The 18,883-nt window shown below is 39.8% G+C and overlaps 1 protein-coding gene across 4 annotated transcripts in view; it reads left to right on the top strand.

Moving 5' to 3' along the window:
* SLAIN2 (SLAIN motif family member 2) overlaps nucleotides 1-18,883 on the top strand; it is a 34,386-nt gene that overhangs the window by 6,713 nt on the left and 8,790 nt on the right. For 2 of the 4 annotated variants that reach the window (XM_081208885.1, XM_081208886.1), the window contains exons 2-6: nucleotides 3,391-3,539; nucleotides 4,569-4,733; nucleotides 6,453-6,614; nucleotides 8,445-8,804; nucleotides 14,572-14,709. In XM_081208885.1, the coding sequence (XP_081065011.1) occupies nucleotides 3,391-3,539; nucleotides 4,569-4,733; nucleotides 6,453-6,614; nucleotides 8,445-8,804; nucleotides 14,572-14,709 (974 nt within the window). The remainder of the gene's footprint in view (nucleotides 1-3,390; nucleotides 3,540-4,568; nucleotides 4,734-6,452; nucleotides 6,615-8,444; nucleotides 8,805-14,571; nucleotides 14,710-18,883) is intronic. The other 2 variants (XM_081208887.1, XM_081208888.1) reach the window with 1 other exon arrangement.

Below are 18,883 nucleotides of genomic sequence, written 5' to 3'. Positions count from 1 at the left end.
ATCCGGAAAAAGTTGTGGACAAGGACAGCTTGGTCATCTATTTCCCCACTAACTGCTTTTCCACAGAGGTTTGCTACTCCCAAGATGTTTCCCGGTTGTTGGTTTCAGCCCAATGTTTATTTCACAAACATGGGGCTGGAACCTAGGTAGTAAATTTCAGGATGAAAGTTACTGGCAAGTGAAGGGTTAAGCACTTGTTTGTCTCCCACAGCTTCTTCAAGGACGAAATATCCAGCAGGCTAATGTTACACACCTGTGACGTAACACTTAGACGTAACACTTAGATCACATTAAACCATGGCTTACCATTACATCTGAGCACAGCTCAGTGCTTTAACTATGGTTTGTTAGTGAAAATAAGCCAAAGTTTGTTGGCTTACTGACCTTAACTGTGGTTTGGTGTTGCATGTGAGCATGGGGACCATCTTAAGAGTGGTTCATTTCATTACCCTGCCCAAATTTCTCACCAAGCAACAGAGATGCTTGGTAAGAATGCTGGAAAACAAAGAAGTCGTCCTCTCTTCTTGCTGCTGCCTTTTCTAAATCTGATGTAGTGAGGCGACAGCGAAAATAGATGTTTTTGGGTGGGGCATATTATTGCATGCCACCCAAATCTCTGAGCAGTGCAAGATTTCAAGGTTTCCAAGCACTTACCTAGGGTTCATGTTTCTTTTGGAATGAGGCACAGCGGAGACTGTGGAGTCTTTATGATAAATGGTTTACTTACACATCTATACAATCTGAGCCTATGATGGAGGGGTTAACAGTATTAACAACCTTAAAGGATCTAGCTTACCTCATAGTCACAGCCTTAGATTTCAACAAAAACCAGGCATCTCCCAGCTGCCCAGCCTGCAACCTCCCAGCTTCTAGTTCACGTAACAACATTCAACTCTAGCCTTTTTCTTTCTAACTACCAGCCAGTTGAGGGAGGGGCGGGCACGTATTTTGTATCTGGCACAGAACCTTTTCCTTTGTTACCTTAGTGGCCCATACTTGGAGGGCCATTACTTCAGCAGGAAGTTAGCATGGCTGTTCCAGGAATTGAATCCATGCTGAATTAGCATACAGCCTACCCCCCTTCCCAAATTCATAACGTTATTAACATTTGAATTTATTCATTTATGCTGCAAAGGGTGTAATTAGATTAAACAAAGCCTCATTCTATGGTTTATCTTTCTGTGCCAGTATTTGGAGCCCTCAGTATATTGAGGAAGTCTATTTAATGTTGTAATTTAGCTCCTAATATGATCCTGTCACTTTTATAATTGGTATTAATCACCAATATATTCTTCGAAGTTAGCTCAGATATGTGTGTGTCTGACTCTCTACCTAACTTGTTAAATGTTTGAGGGTTCATTGCTGGGAAGTTCCGGCTTTTACTTAATGAGATTTTATGTGGCTTTTCCTGTTTAAGCTGCTTTCATATAAATGTTCCAGATTATAAGTTTGAAGCTGTAAGAGGCCCAAATATAGTTTCTGTGCTCCATTTTTAGCATGTTATGAATACTTGAGGCATGCAGTGCTTAGTGTTGTAGCTATTGCTTGGTTTATTGGTTTTTTTTTACTAGTTAAAAATCATATATTTCACAGATGTAAATATTTGGGTTTACAGCATGTTGGGCTGTTTCTAGACTTGCACATGTGGAAGTCCTATCTGTGCAGTATAGCTTTTCTCACCACCTTCTCCCTCTTCCACCCCCTAACTCCCTCTCCTGAGCAGGGGGGGTAGGGACATTTGGGACTTGCATGTGATGTGGCATAAGGGGAGCTCCATTAACACATTCCTCCTCAACTCATTTTAGCCATTTCCTCCCTTCCTGCTGTACCATCTCAAACCACCTCCCATGCCATTCCTGATAATTTCCTAACCCTCAGGAGAGACTTGGGGGTGTGCTACAGGCAGCAGCAAGAAGCAGGAGGGAGGGAAGCCCTGTGATGTGAACAGGGCTTCCCTGTTTGGAATCCACATTTTCTTCATTCAAATTTGACCTCATTCATACATACACACACACACACACACACACACACACACACACACACACACTTTATGCTGAAGATCAAATCTGCCTTTTCTCATCCATACCAGTGGGTGTTCCCTTCTGCCTTTATCCCTGCATTCCAAATTGTTGATTCAAATATGTAAATATGACACAAAACGGCTGTGTGTTCATGAATTAGAGCAGTTTGCACACTTTTTTAATAAAAAAATATGTGCCCACCTAGGAATTGCACAGTAGCTCACACATGGGAATTTCCAGTTCCATACAAATTTGGTATGTCGTCAGTTTACCTTATATTCAGTTCTAAAATGGCAAGTATTTCCCTTTCCAAAAGAGTAAGATGGTTGTCGAAGAAATCCATGCAGTGAAATCAAGGGGAGAGGGAATGAAGCAGGGAGATCTGGAGAAATAATGGTTTTCCTGTATTGCACAGATCTGATTGTTGTTGATTTTAAAAAACCAAAATCACAACAAAGGTGGGGCTTCCAGGAAATAGCCCCCCCCCCCGTGGGACAGAACTGACATTAAGGAGATAAGGTATATAAAAAAAAGAAAAGGGAAAGGACCCCTGGACGGTTAAGTGCAGTAAAGGCGACTATCAGGTGCAGTGCGCATCTTGCTTTCAGGCCAAGGGAGCTGGTGTCTGTCCACAGACAGCTTTCCGGGTCTTGTGGCCAGCATGACTAAACCGCTACTGGCCCACGGAACATAGTGATGGAAGCCAGAACGCACGGAAACACCATTTACCTTCCCACCACAGTGGTACCTATTTATCTACTTGCACTGGTGTGCTTTTGAGCTGCTAGGTTGTCAGAAGCAACAGGGGCTCACCCTGTCGTGCGGATTCGAACCACCAACCTTCCAGTCAGCAAACCCAAGAGTCTCAGTGGTTTAAACCACAGTGCCACCCGCTTTTTTTAAAGGCAGCTAGAGGTGCTGAAATATACAGAAAGTACTCCTTAAATGCAGATTCTTCTGATCGATTTGAATCTTTTTGGAAGCAGAAGCCATAAGCTTTTCCTTGTTCTATATCTATTGAAAGTCACCTACAATCAGAAATGCATAGGTACTTCATTGGCCAACCATATCTGGACATTGTGTTGCAATGGGAATTTTTCTTATTTTATATTGTCTTTTGAGGCCATGGTTTCAAGAGAGCAGGGATAACCTACCACAATCTGATACACATTTTCTTGCTTACATTCCTATTGTCATTCAGTAGTGTATCTGCTGTTGGTTATTCAACTGTTGACTTGTTTTCAGGAGTACTGAGGACAGCACAGTACTTGACCTGTGTTCCCTTCTTAAAGGAAGAAAAATCATGCAAGTTCCAAGATTTTAATTTATGTATTTTAATTTAATATTGTGGTGTTTCTGTCTTCATTAGGTTGTATGCTTCGCCAAAGAAGAAAGTGACTCCATTGCATAAATGTATTAGCCCACTGGTTTGGTGCAGACAGATATTGGATTATCCAACTCCAGATATTGAATGTGCTAAAAAATCATTGATCCATAGGCTTGAACAGACAATGTCAGGTGAGTTTGTGAATAAGCGTTATACTAAGAAAATATACAAAATAATATCAGAACTTGATTTTTTAAAATAGTTATGATCCTGTGAGAGTTAGTTTTAAATTCACTTGACCTCAGGGGGAATATATACTTGAAGTTCTTGTCGTAATGTAAAATTTCTAGAAATTTTTCCAGGTTAAAAAAAACAAAAACAGGTATAGTTTATTTAGAAAAAAATTACAAATGGAATCTTTTTTAAAAGTTTTTGTTACAAATGGAGCTGTAGGGTGCTGAAGCATAAGGAACCTAGCATCTCTGTGGTTTTGCCAGTTTATGGTTTTGCATCTCTGTGGTTTTGAGGAGCAGGCAAAAAACAATAAAACCAAAACGACCATAGTTAAAAATATATTATTTGCTCTGAAAAATCTCTCTTAGCTGTCACTATTGGTTTGTTACTTCATATTTGCCAACATATTTACCATGGAGTTCTAAAAACCGAAGGTTTGCCCAGATTGAAACAAGCTTCTGTACTTTCATATGTCAGTTTATTTCTTTATCTGGTGTTTCCAAACATAGACCAGTTTATTTCACATGCTGCAGAAGATGAATCTGGAGTACGTAAAAAAGCAAGAGGGGTTGGGGGCTGTGTTGTGCAAAGCCCTTGCCACCACGTTGCAGGAGGGAGATACTTGCCAGAATCCCAGATTGCATTCATTTGCCAAATAGGTGAAGATGTTCTATACTCTGCAGCACATGAAAGTACCTTTCTAATATCAAGCTTCTTGATTTTCCTTATGAAAATGGTTGAAACCTCATTGGCCCAGGACCCTTAATTCTTTTCCCTCCTCTAATGTCACAACTATTCAAACTGAAGTATTTAGCTCGGTACTTGTTACTTGTCATTTTTTCCATTTTCCTTTGTTCTTCCTCCACTGAGCTCAGAATGGTTTGTGGTTCTTTTAATACTACATGAGATTAAGACTTACAGCCTTATGACATTTAAAGTAAACAATTAGCACTGGAACACTGTTTTCCGCCCTCTCTTTTATACAGCTCTCAAGAGACACAGCCTTTATAGTAATCCGTTCAGCACTGTCAATTATGCAAACTCCTATAGTCCAAATGCTGGCAGTCCCTACAGCAGTAGCTTCAACTCTCCTTCCTCCACACCAGTGAAACCTCCTTTAGTAAAACAGCTCATACTTCCTGGAAACTCAGGTAAGGGTCTCAAAAATAATGATCAGATTGTAAAACAACTGTGTAATTCCTGTTTTGCTTTATTCTTGCAATAGTCCTGTATATATATAAGGCTACCTTAGACCACAACAAGTGGTCCCTTCCATATGGCCAGAAAAACAGCTTGGACAACATTTATTTAAATCATATTTTTGTGTTCCATGCCATTGCTATTTCTGAACAACTATGGTCAGTTTCAAAACGTGCCACCTTCAACCCATGAGCTATGAAGATCACTTGTTTAAACTAAACTGTAGTTGGTGATAAACCATGGTCCTGAGTTTGGATGCACTAATAAGGCAACTTTAAAGAAAATTGAAAGTACATTGGTACCTCTGGTTACATACTTAATTCGTTCTGGAGGTCCGTTCTTAACCTGAAACTGTTCTTAACCTGAAGCACCACTTTAGCTAATGGGGCCTCCTGCTGCCACCGCGCCGCCGGAGCACGATTTCTGTTCTTATCCTGAAGCAAAGTTCTTAACCCGAGGTACTATTTCTGGGTTAGCGGAGTCTGTAACCTGAAGCGTATGTAACCCGAGGTACCACTGTAAATTTTGTGTAAGCTGCTGTCTGGCCACATGACAGGAGAGGGAAGGAGGGAGTGCTTGAATTCAGTGGCTTGTTCTACTTCATGCAAATTGTGTGCGAGATATGTGAATGTGAATACTATGGTTCTAAGGTGAGCCATGAACTTCCTGCAAACCTGAGCATGTACAGAGACAGTATAAATGTGTTCTAGGTGGGTCACGCTATTTCTTTTATTTGGGCAAGGGGTGGGATATTTGATTCTTACAAATTTATTCTTCTTTAAAACCCTGAAAGCATAATTTTGAATGATCGTTTTTGTGACTGGATGCCCAGATCCAAGTTAGGGGCAAGTACTCTTTGGTGAGAGAACCTTGGCAGAGATTTAAAATCACAAAATATGCAGCATGGTAAAGCTGTGTATCATTCTCTTAGAATATGTCTAAGTTCCTTCCAAAGTTCCCGCTTCTTTAGCACAGAAAAAGACCACACATTTGGTAAGTTTAAAACTGCTTAATTACAATCTCCAGAGGTCAGATTATGTGCTTTTCCATACAGCTTTCAGAAGACACAGGCAGCAAAACTTGGCTTTGTTGCAGTGGTGAAAGTTTCTAAATTATTGGTTCAGGAATACAAGAAAGGCTTGTTAGAGCCATGTGGTCTTGAGTTTGGAGCAACCAGCTCACACCTCTTTAAAGGCTGCGCTTCTCAGGTAGACTGAAGGTGAACAATAGGTTTGATTACCTTCCCCCCAACCTAGTTAAGGCTGGCAGGACAGTTTACTCTGTGGTTATCCCATGGTTTTGTCTTTACTTAATATCAAGGAATGGAGTGTAAATTAATGGAACCTGAATACACTTTCAGAATGGTGAATTGAAGCCTGAATTGATTACATAAATTAATGGCACTGTAAAAACATTTCAGTGTTTCATCCAACTTAATTCTGTTTCTTCAGTGAAGTGAAATCTTCTTCATCTGCACTAAGCAAGGTTAATGCCATTTGACTCATTGTAAATTGATCTGCACCTAAACAAAGGAAAAGCGAATTTGTGGGTCAGCTAGCTTAAGTTGCTTTTTCTAGCACAGTCCCCACCACCACCAATTAAATTACTGAGACAAGTAATATAGTACAAAACAGTTTTAGATTTTTTTCTATTTTTTCCTTTTCTTATAGGTCATTACAAAAATTCAGCAGATAGAAATCCTCCGTTGAGCCCACAATCCTCTATAGATAGTGAATTAAGTGCTTCAGAAATGGATGAAGATTCAATTGGTTCAAATTACAAACTAAATGACTTAACAGATGTTCAAATTTTAGCACGGATGCAAGAGGAAAGTAAGTATGTTTGTGGGTCATTTCAGTCACCAATCGACTTAGATTTTTGGAGAACTAATTCTTGCTCTTCATTTCATATGAAATGTATATGTATCATAATCCATAAAGTTATTATCTGAGTTGTCCTAATGTCTTCCTATTTCAGAGACTGAGCAGAGGAAAGTGAGGGATCTTGGAAACAAATAGGCCAAGAAAATATTTTTTGGGGTGTGTGGAAACAACATCTTCTAGTGTGAATGGCCACTTAGACCGAAAGCTCCAACCCTGACTGCCACATACATAGGTTTCAATCCCAAAAATCTGGATTCCTGCTTTCTTTGATTTATCACTGTCAGACATGTGATGGGCTTTCCACTGATGCAAGAATGGTTCCTAACTGCATTTTTTAAAGCAAGGAATCTCTGAAGGTGGGGCAGATCCTTTGAAAGAGACATCTATCATGGCAGGAAAGGTAGAATACCCAAAGGGGCAGATGGAGTTGAATCTGCCAGTGCATAACCGGGAGCCTTAAAGTGCACTCCTGATTGTGCATTTGTATTGACAGCAAATCTCCTTTGCTAATAAGCTGATAGGTGCTGATTTCAAACACACTGAGATTTGCTGTATTCCCTGAGAACTCTGTAGCACACCTGATCCCAGCAGAAAGCAGAGCTTGAAGTCAGCACTTTCCCACAGATATGTACGGACTTAAAGTTCCACTTTTTTGCTGAGATCAGCTGGCTTTGGAGTCCACAGCCAGCCAATCACAGCAGAAAAGCAGAGCTTGAAGTCAGAGCTAATTGTCGGAAACATCTTGGTTTTAATTTTTCTTTCTGGCACAGCTTGTTGTGCTACAAAGGAAAGATGGGTCACTTGATGGTATAGTAACAGTGTTAAAATGGCCTACCAAGGGTGGAAGAATGCAGGATTGGCCCACTGGCCAGATCCAATTTCCTACTCCTCCCTTCAGCAGTCTGAATTATTCTTGACTGATCCACCTGTCTTCCAGCCACTGACATGCATGCCCTGGTCACATCCAAATTGGACTATTGTAACACACATTACATAGGGCTTCTTGTGCAAATAATTAGGAAATATTAGGTCATGCAAAATATGGTGGCCAGATTAATTTCTGAATCTGATTTATCTTATCATATCACCCCAGTTTTGTTTCAACTGCACTGGTTTCCAGTTCATTTTTGGACAAAATCCAGTTTCAGTTGTCCCTTTCTTTTAAATCATGTGAGCTAAGAAGGCCTTTTTATTTTACTGAGTTTTTAATTTGGGTTAAACTACTTACTCCTGGTTTTATCCTGAATTGTTTTACATTACTCTTAGTGTCAGTAATGAAAACTGATGTTAGTTATTTGAACAGTTTTGTTTTGTTGTTTGAACTGTCCTTGTGGTATTTTTTATTTTATTTTTTGTAAGCAGCTTTTGGTTTCTTTTATGGAGAAAAGCAGGAAATAAAATTTTAAAATAAATAATTTCCAAGTTAGATGCCCACCTTCCTTTGAGGAAGAGAAGCTCTTTGTTTATACAGTGGAACCTCGGGTTAAGAACTTAATTCGTTCCGGAGGTCCGTTCTTAACCTGAAACTATTCCTAACCTGAAGCACCACTTTAGCTAATGGGGCCTCCCGCTGCTGCCGCGCCACCGGAACACGATTTCTGTTCTCATCCTGAAGCAAAGTTCTTAACCTGAAGCACTATTTCTGGGTTAGCGGAGTGTGTAACCTGAAGCGCATGTAACCCGAGGTACCACTGTACTAACTTAGAGTGACTTTAGAATCAAATGGGATCGGACAAGCAAATAGAACTTGAGTTCAGACAATGTCCTTACTGTTGTTAGGTCTCCGGCAAGAATATGCAGCTACTGCTTCTCGGCGTAGTTCCGGCTCGTCGTGCAGTTCTATGAGGCGAGGTACATTTAGCGACCAGGAACTTGATGCGCAGAGCTTAGAAGATGAAGAAGACAGCTGCCATCATGCGGTACACCCAGCTGTTAACCGGTTCTCTCCATCACCACGCAATTCACCGCGGCCTTCACCAAAGCAGTCCCCACGGAATTCTCCTCGCTCTCGATCACCTGCCAGAGGGATGGAGTACAGCAGAGTGTCACCTCAGCCTATGATTACCCGTTTGCAGCAGCCTCGTCTTTCACTTCAAGGCCATCCCACAGATTTACAGACTAGCAATGTCAAAAACGAAGGTAAAGGGCTTGGTCTCGAATTTTGTGTGTTGAGCGCCCTAGGAAATACCTTGCTCAGTAGGTAGTATTTAAAACCAACTAAATGGTGTGGCGTTTCTGCTGAATCTGCTGAGAATCATGCAAGAACATGTAGAATAAGCATCTTGACCTTTCTTTTCATTAGGACGACTAGAAATCAATAAGCTTAGAAAGTAATTGAGCTAATTGAGTTTCAGGTAGATATAGATTATTGTCATTCTGTGACTGCTTAGTTTTCAAATTTCTCTAGTGCTGTGCAGTTTATAAGATAGGCAGAATATCTAGAAGAAGAGTGACACAAAACCAATGCAAATATAAAATATTTACTAGACATAAAACGGCAAAATAAGCACGGTTAATGTGATAAAAGACAAAAACAAGCAACAGAATGACAGATAAATAGAAAGTTTGGCTTGGAATGCTTTAGCAAAGAAAAACACACACAAATGCTTCCCTAAAATGCTGTTTTCAAACTAGATGACAGAATGAGACCTAGCTAGGCTTACCTATGGAAGGAATACTACAGGATTTGTGTCAGATCTGAAAAGGACCTGCCCCTTGCATTCAGTCATTAGCCTGGTCCACCCTCAACATGAAACCACCTTTTAAAATAAACTTTGGTTTAATGCACAGAAGTACTTGCTTCTCTCTTGCTTTTGACAGTGCCATGCATGGAAGGAAACGAGCTTGAAGCAAGACATTTTGGCTTGTTGTGACATGCAAAACTGGACTGTTTTTTCTTCTGTAAACAAAACCGCAAAATGAAGCCAAGGTTTGTTCTTGGCTTACTGTTTATGGTTTATGTGGACAAAACAAATCACAAGCCCAGGTTCACATCAAGACAATCCAGATCTGGGCTTGTTTTCTCCCCTCCCGCTGCACAGTCAGGAGTAGGAGAGGAGCAAGGTGCTTAAGTACGTTAAAGGTAAAGGGACCCCTGACCATTAGATGCAGTCGTGGCCGACTCTGGGGTTGCAGCGCTCATCTCGCTTTATTGGCCGAGGGAGCCGGCGTACAGCTTCTGGGTCATGTGGCCAGCATGACTAAGCCGCTTCTGGCGAACCAGAGCAGCGCACGGAAACGCCGTTTACCTTCCCACCGGAGTGGTACCTATTTATCTACTTGCACTTTGACGTGCTTTCGAACTGCTAGGTTGGCAGGAGCAGGGACCAAGCAATGGGAACTCACCCTGTCACGGGGATTCAAACCGCCGACCTTCTGATCAGCAAGTCCTAGGCTCTGTGGTTTAACCCACAGCGCCACCCGCTTCCCTTTTAATTACATTAAACCGTAGTTAATACTAAACTACAGTTTAGTATTAGAACATACGAAAGAAAAGTATATATTTTCAAGCAGGGATGGTGAACCATTGTCTGCCTAGAGGCTGTAATCTTCTAGGCCACATGACTGTGGGTGGGGATAGAAGCCCAAGTGGGTAGAGTAATAAATACTATTTTTACCTTTATACAATAGGCTTGTTTACACACACTTCCCTCTCTGGACTCCATCCAGACAAGCAGGATTCATTATTAGAGTTCAAGGATACCTTCTAGCAAGGCACAAACATTCAAGGAGGATGCAAAACAGGGCCAGTGAAGGGTTTGGCACTCCTGAGAGTGTCCTGGCCCTGAGGTTCCCCATCCTTGAATTAAAGCAACAAGTTCAACGTATGCTTGGCTTTTGGCTGATCTAACATATGGGAAACATTGCATGAGGATTTAAATAAGGCAGCTTAATTTGATTCTTTAAAACTCTGTTTCTAACATCTGGAAATGTAGAAGTTAAACTTGCGGGAGGAACATGCGCATTCTAGTATGGTCGGTTTTACAAAATACAATAATAAGATTCTAAAAAAACACACATTCCTGACATTTTTCTAGTAACAAAGTTTCTCAAGTCATTTTCTCCAAAGGACACAATAAAATAAATATTGGTTAGATAGAGCTGTCTGTGTATGTTCCCCAACCCATAAGTTCATTACAGAAGAAATAGGTCGCCAAGAAGTTTGTTGCGTCAGCATTTCCATTTTAAAGGATGTTACCATTTTGAATGGAGTTTGACGAGGTATGTAGAACCGGCACTTGCTTGATGATCACTCAGCTTGGCTTCTCACTTATTACGGAGAGCTCTACCCTGAGCCTGTGCTAGGAGATTCCACAAACAATATTTGGCAGTGTTATTTTTCTGTTGTTGTTGGATGTTCCTGTTCCTCAGCTTTTCAATTGCTTTCGATATCTCGAGGCATGCCTTCAGATATCGTGCATTGCAAACTCTGCTTTGTAGAAGGGGAGGGGTAAGACCAGTTCACTATATAGTACGTTTGCCTGTAAATGGATCCATTAACACAGCTCTTTAAAGCTTCCATGTTCCTGTTCACTCCCTTCAGTTCCTTGTTTTTAAAGCTTTGAGTTCTGTACATCCTCTGCATCACAATCCTTGCTAATGCTGCCATAGCTGAATTGCATGTTCTTTAGGGCCTATGTTCAGGGGACAGCCTTAGAAATTGAGGCCTGGTGAAGACAGGTGGGGTATTTTGTCTTGTCCTCCCAGCACCTTTACCCATGCCCATTAGTTATCGGCCATTTGTTTTTTCTTTCAATAATCAAAAGATTATTTGGTCCTGTGGTTATGTACAGATGGTACCTTTCCCCCAAAGCTTTAAGGTTATAAAATATAGAAACATTATTGCTCACAATACACATGTTCTCTCCCTGTGGTATCTGTCTAAACAGGATTTGCCACTATCTCCTGCACATGCTCTAAGCCCAGAATGGGTCAACTTTATAAAATGTAACAGAAGTCCTCTTGCAGAAGTCCAGTAGAAAAGAATTTACAATTCTCAGAGGGGAGGGGTGTGCTTTGACACTGGCACCTTGCTAACCTTTTCCTTGCACATACTGGTTAAAGTCTCCAGCTTCTGGAGAAGGTTTCTATTCCACTTTCTGCACTGAGATTCTACTTCATCCTTTTGCAATCATTATCAAATGTGCTGCCTGCTATTGACTGTTCAGGGTGGGTAGAATAGGAAGCCAGAAAGAAAACTGAGATGGACTCTAGAAAGGTGAGTATCAGCACTGGTGCTGAGGCCCAAGATCAGGTTGTGATGTGTTGAACGGGGAGGGGAGACAGATAATTGTATTCCTGTTCTGCAGAGTTCATCAAAGCATGTGGTCAGTGCCATGTTTGCTTGTTGCACCTTGTGGCGCTTGACACTCCTGATATAGCAAAAGTAATAGCGTGGCTGGAAAAAACAAAGCTTTCCCTCATTTCTTTTCACGTTCTCCTAGCATATCCCATGCTTTCTTGCATGCGCATATACCCATGCACCATGCTGCTGGTTGAAAGAAACAGACAATTCTGAAATCTGGTTCAGACAATAGTCTGTTTCCTTCTCCCAAGTCTGGCTAGACAGTGCGTTTCCTCGGTACAAATGAAAATGCATGTTGCTGCTACATTTTTTACTTTGGTTCAAGAAATGCCTAATGTTCTCAATGCTGAGTTAAGGGCCCTCGTCTGCTTTCTACAGTAGTGGACTTGGGAGCTAGGGAAAAGCTGAGTGCTGCTACAGTTGTCTGTCCATAGAGATGTCAGAGTGTCCATGGTGATGCTGCCTCACATTTCTCTGATAGTTCGCTGCTGCTGTAAAAGGCTATAGCTTGTGTGGCAAGGGATCCTGTCCAGTTCTTTCCTACACTATAACAGTACAACTGCATGTGGTGGGAGTCCATCTGCAGGGGTGGAATTTACTTATATATATGTTAGGCAAATAAATGAAGCTTCTGAAATCTATTTCTGGTATAGTTTTTGGACAGGATGAACCAAGCTTCTTTGAACGGTCCTGCTAATCTTTTCTTTCCCCCTAACTTGCATTATTTTTCTTGCTTTTGAACTTTTCCATTTGTTTCTCCTATATTGCCCTCAAAAGCAGGGACACACCAACAACCAACAAGAAATTTTGCTATCTGTCTTAAAGAAATCCCACAAAGTAGATGGGAAATGGGTGTGCCACACATGAAAACTTGTGGAATCAAATGTATTTGAATGATGTAAATCGTAAGGAGACAGACATGCCTCCAAAGCAGCCAAGGGTGCTTGACTTCTTTATTTCCAAGTCTGTTAAATTTAAGAGGTCATTCAAGGAAGTTGTTGAATGTTATGTCTGCCCACAGTCTTACGTCTAATTCCATGGCTTTATTTTACTTAGTTGGCCAGTAACGGTTGACTTTTTCAATGTTCTGATGACCAATTCAGCACATGGCCAGAGACTATTCTACATATTCAAGTTTGCACTTCAATTTACTTTCCAAGAATTTTCAGACATAGGGATATAGTTGTGCACTGTTCATTTTAATGTAAAACAACCACAACAACAATTAGAAGAATCTGCCTTTTAGAGAAAGCAAAAGTTAACATAAACCAATATTTTAAAAATCTTTCCAGTAGCACTGTAGAGAACAACTAAGTTAGTTATTGGTATGAGCTTTCGTGTGCATGCACACTTCTTACCAATAACTAACTTAGTTGGTCTCTAAGGTGCTACTAGAAGGAATTTTTAATTTTGTTTCGACTACAGCAGACCAACACGGCTACCTACCTGTAACTATAAACCCAATATGCGCTGTTGTTTTGAAAGCATGTTTCCTTTTAGGAAAAAGTCAGAAAAGAATATAACTATGCTTGTTGAAACTGGTCTTTTCAAATGTGAATCTTACCTAAATGTTAACAGTAAATATCATGAAGAATAAAAGTGCAGGTTGATTAGATACAACCATAAAGTTGATTAGCACGAGCAAAGACTTAAACGTCTATGTTAAGTTGAAACTAAAATAATGTTAATTTATTGGATTCTTCATGTCTGAACTCTGATTTGAGGACAGTAGAACCTCTCTCATAATTTTAATGTGGTGCTTAAATAGTTTTATGCCATCGTGAAGGTGAATATTAGTGATATCTCTGCATGGTGGGACTTGTAAAACCTGAAATTTTCCAGTGAAGTCCCATTTAGCTGATAAAGCAAGATGCATTGTATTTTTAAATATTGTAAGCCACTTTGTGGAATATTTCTTCAAAAAGCAGAGTATAAATCAGATAGATAGATAGATAGATAGATAGATAGATAGATAAAATGTTTGTTTACTTTCCCAAAACAACAGTGACATATGTTTTATGTGCAAAAAGATATTCTTTGTCAGACATATTTCTTTCCTTGTCTCTCCTTTCATTGGTCGTATTCTCATGAAATAACTGTCATGAGCAAATGATGGTGGGGAGAAGATGAAAGGGCAGGCCCTGACCTATCTACAGGGAGTCTGTATGCATACTACCGTATGTGTTTTGGGCTTTCTTGGTACACATTTGCTCACCATGGTTATGTTGAGATATTAGAATGGAGTAGACCAGCAGTTTTCTTACTTCTATACCTTAAATCCTAACCCCTCCTACCAGACAGCAACGGTTAAGTAAGTTTTGCTCTGGGTGAAAAAAATAGACAAATTGTACTTGCTTTCTCCATCTCTGTCTCTTTCTCTTTTTACATTTTTTAAATCTAGTAATTTTATGTCTTACTAGATTTAAAATTTCGTAGTTGTCATTTTGATAATGTAACATTAGGCAGATACCATTTGTTTTATGCAGATTTTGTAGCAAACTTTGCCCCCTCTCGTCCTTCGGGTTTCAGGTTGCCATGAATTTTCAGTCTCCTGCATCAGTTGGTATGTTGTGGTGTTCTTGTTATCTTTCCTTAATACAGAGAAACTAAGGCGTAGTCTTCCAAACCTGTCCAGGACATCTAACATCCAAGTTGAGTCTGTGAAAAACAGTAGAAGTGACTCAAACTTTCAAGTGCCAAATGGAGGAATATCTCGTATTCAACCTCAACCCTCAGCCAGTAAGTATCTTTACAGTGATGCTGTAAACACAGCTTCTGAGCGTCGGCTGAAAACAATTAGCAGCGTGTTTACAGTTTCATGGTAAAGGGATTAGACATTTCATGCAGATAATGCAAGCTTGGTCAGATCTGATGTATGTTGGGCAAACGAGCATTTCAGAGTACAGTACTTAACAATGAAGTATGTGTACATTGCCATCCCACATAACTTCTCAATATTGATGGTTTCCTTAATGTCTGCTGTCCTGAATAGGAAGCCTTTTCTACAACGATCTATCTTGAACATTCCATAAGCTTGGTCTCTGTGGTGCAGTGGGTCAGTGGGTCTTGGTGGTTCAAGCCCACCCGGGGACGGCTGTGTTCAGAATTCCTGCATTGCTGGGAGTTGAACTAGATGACCCTCAGGATGCCTTCTAACTCTTACGATTTGCTAATCAAGTGTAACTTGCATTTTTTATATTTAGCTTGCATTCATTATCATGTAACATCCCTAAGCAAGGGATTATAAAGTCTTCTGAATTGCCCCTAGCTGTGTTGAAATTTGCAGCTACACGCTTTTGATTCCCGTAGGGTGGTAGTAAAAAGTGTACTAACGGTCCCATTTCCATCTTTTGCCATTTTGCCTTGGTACAAATTTCAGTGAGTATCAAGCAGTTGAAGTGAATATGAAATGAGAGTCAGGATTTCTGTTACCTCCAACAGATGAATGACTGAAAATTATGACATCAAACTCGAAAGTGCCTGCCAGCCTGAAAGATGCATTATAAATTTTAAAAGAAAGATTGCATTTTCATATTGTTATTTTCACTTTTCAGTATTCATAACGGAATTACTCGGATCAGCTGCATACATAAACATTTGCAGAGGCGTACACTTTTATAGCTATAAGCTTGTCTCCTGAATTGTTTTGAAACAATAATTTTGTGTAGAAAATATAAAAATATTCACCAGAGGAAAATGTCCTTTTGAACAAAGTTGGCACTCCTTTCTGCAAATGACAAATTGTAAATTACTATACATAATGCAATAACCTGAGTATAGTAATAGAACTATGGGATCAAAGAGTAAAAAGCTCTTGTATGAACAGGTTCTTTTATTAATAGAAGTTGAGGAGTAAGTGTTTACACATCCATGTTGCCAAAGAATCAGCCTCTCCCTTAATGGAACTTGTTTGAAAGGTGTGCCTATATAAATGGAGATCTGATTTTTCAATTCCTGATCATAATTTCCTTGTTTGTAAGGAAGGATATGAATCTGGTCCCTATCGTGCAAAAATAATGTAGGCAGTGCTTTCCTCTTTTGGGACTGAAATTTGCATTCTCCTTCCCTTTTGAAAAACTAACAAATGCTTTTGTGGAAGCCTATAGCCAAATTACACACAAATACATGGTTTAACATTGTGTGTACCTTTGTTTAACTGCAGTTAGCAACCACTCTGGTGGCCTAGTCAGTATTTGGCCTATGGTTGGTAGAGAGAGGGAGCTTAATCACCCTCCCTAGTCCTCATGAAAAATGCTCCCAAAAGCTTTTATTTTGATCACAATGGAAACTTCTCTAAGTGTTAATGGGAGCTTCTCTGTTTTTTTAAAAAACAGCATGTCGCTTACCGTTTTTTGTGTTGATAAGGGATGGGGTACCTGCTAGTTGACCTTGTGGCTGGTATTTATAGGAGTCCAACATCTGTAGGGACACAGGTTCTGTATCCCTGTGTATATATAATTTTGCATATGGAGGTTCTGCTCTTTAGGGTTTTCCTGTATTTACTGGTTTTTATTTGCTTATTTTTGCAAAATACTACTGTACACTTGCAGTGGTCTTCTCACTCTTTCCTCAGGTTGTTGTACTGCATGAGCTTAACTTGGGAGGGTTGCTTTAATTTCTGCCTTTTCTTGCTTCTAGTTCACTCCCTAATTTATATTTTCACAAGCTGCAATACCTAACATATGGGTGGTGGTAATGAAAAGTATGTCGGCAGTGTATCAGTGTAGTTTAAGTTTGTATAAACATAAATATATTTCATTAACATACCTGTAGAAGTCTTGATGAAAATTATTTCAAACCTTTGCAAATGTAAGTTGAAATTTTGGATTTGTTTGGCTTTATTTTTCGTCCTGTTCAAGGCTTGTTCTAGCTCATGAAAAATGGTCACCTGAACATTCTATACCTCTCGTACAAGTTAATAACCTCCTTATGGTTCCATTTTCTTAAGTGTGGTTTATTCTGAAACCTTATTTTAAACAAGTAACAGAGAAGGCAAATTTTGCAGTCTTCTACCAAACAAATTGTAGAATGAAAAAGGTGTTAATTTAGCTATTGACTGATACAGTGGAATCAATGTGAGCAACTTTATCAACAAATGTATTGCTGAAGACATAAGTCATGCGCAGGAAATGCCACCATAGCAGAGTGACATTCATATGTAAGTTCTTAGACACAAAACGTTAAATTTCTGATTTATTAATTACAATGCACAACTCGCTACTAAAATCACCCTCCTTTCCAAAGAATTGGAAAGCTGCCAGTGTAAAACAAAGTGTTTATATTGTGGTCAGTAGTATTTAACTTGTTCCAAACTTATTTGGACATTTTGCATATTACGCCAAGCTATTTCAAATGGTAAACGCTTAAGCAGATTCTGTGGAACTCTACAACTGAATTAGTTAGCAGAACAGTGGCAGGTGTTTGATCATGCGCAAAGCGGCTTTTAATTATAACTTGACGTATACATTGAATTGATTCCAACTACCTGGGAAACAGACTGTGAAGTTAAAATAGAAAGCTCAAGGAGGTGTGGCAAATTCAAGGTTAGGAATCTCTAAAGGGTTGGAAATAAAATAGCTGTACAAGTTGGGAGTGCACCAGTATTTGAAACACTGTGTCTTATTCTGGTCACTGGTCACTCAGTCTCCAGAAGGATATCTTAATTCTAGAAATGCCACAGAAAACGTGTGGCAATGATAATTGGGGGCTGGAACAAGTATGGAGCAGCATGTGTGTGAAAAGAGAAATTATCTTGAACATTAGAACTGGGATCATCCAATTAAACTCTCAGTAGGTTTAGAATATACAGAGGAAGCATATATTAATGCAGTCTATGGAATGAATGGTCACAAGATGTCTCTTTCTAAAAAAGACATACCTTTTTTGTAAGATTCCTAAATGCTTCTCTCTCCAACACTGAAGGCAGATACTAGGTGGCCTTTTTCTGGCATTGTTTAGCAAGGCATTTCTTGCCATGAGTAAACAGTTGATTTGAAACTGTATTTTGATGTTACTTGTCAGAGAAAGTGTTGGTTGGGTAACATACCCATGGCTTTTTATACAGCATTAAAGCAAACTGTATATCCTACATGTCTGTCTATCCGCTATAGAAGGTTGTGGGCTGGACTATATTTGTAAGAACTAATATTTATATTTAAATAGTTTTTTTCAGTCCATAAGATTATTTTTTTTCAAGTAAGCCACACTTTTTAATGGCGTTATTGTTGTTGTTTATTAGATTTATATATGTGGCTTAATAGTGGAATCATAAATACAACCCCCCTTGGCTCTGTAAGGGGAGTTCAGGAGAAAACAGTGCGTGGGGGGAAGGAGAAGAGAGATTGTTCCATCGGGCGAGCAGAAATGCTTACGCTGGTGGAACATTTGAAACAGTGCAACATTCAATTCCTCCCCACAGAATTGACTTCTGAATAGCCATGCTTAAGTTTGTACCGTCAGAAAAAGTGGGCACATCCATTTATCCAAAGCAAAAAGAACGCATTTCTCCTTGCTGAAGGGAAGGGAGGTGGGGAATCAAGGACAAATAAGTGTGTATTAACAATTCAATGTAGCAGTAGTAGAACACCGTTTCCTCAGTTACACTTTCATCTAGATAATTCTCATTCTAGTTCTCAATGCCATGTTGCTCAGCATAGTCCTAAACCTAGAGAAGTGCGGGGCAGGTTCTTGAGAAGCCTGCTTTTGACTTGATCTGCGTTTAAGGAGAAGGCTACAGGATCTAAATTATTCTGCAGTGCCTCAATTCTTACATGATTCCCCCCCCCCCTTTGTCTTCATCTATCTGAGTTTTGTTATTTGCCAAGCTGAGTTAAAACAAAACTCAGTGTGCTAGTAAACTGCTGAGAACCTGGCTTTAATCAGGATCCTTAAAATCCAAGCGATTTTAAGGTCT

Source organism: Podarcis bocagei (genome assembly GCF_964188305.1).
Source record: "Podarcis bocagei genome assembly, chromosome: 9".
In the NCBI taxonomy this organism is placed as follows: Eukaryota; Metazoa; Chordata; class Lepidosauria; order Squamata; family Lacertidae; genus Podarcis; species Podarcis bocagei.
Note: the sequence above shows the minus strand (reverse complement) of the source record. Positions and strands in the feature narration are given on the sequence as shown.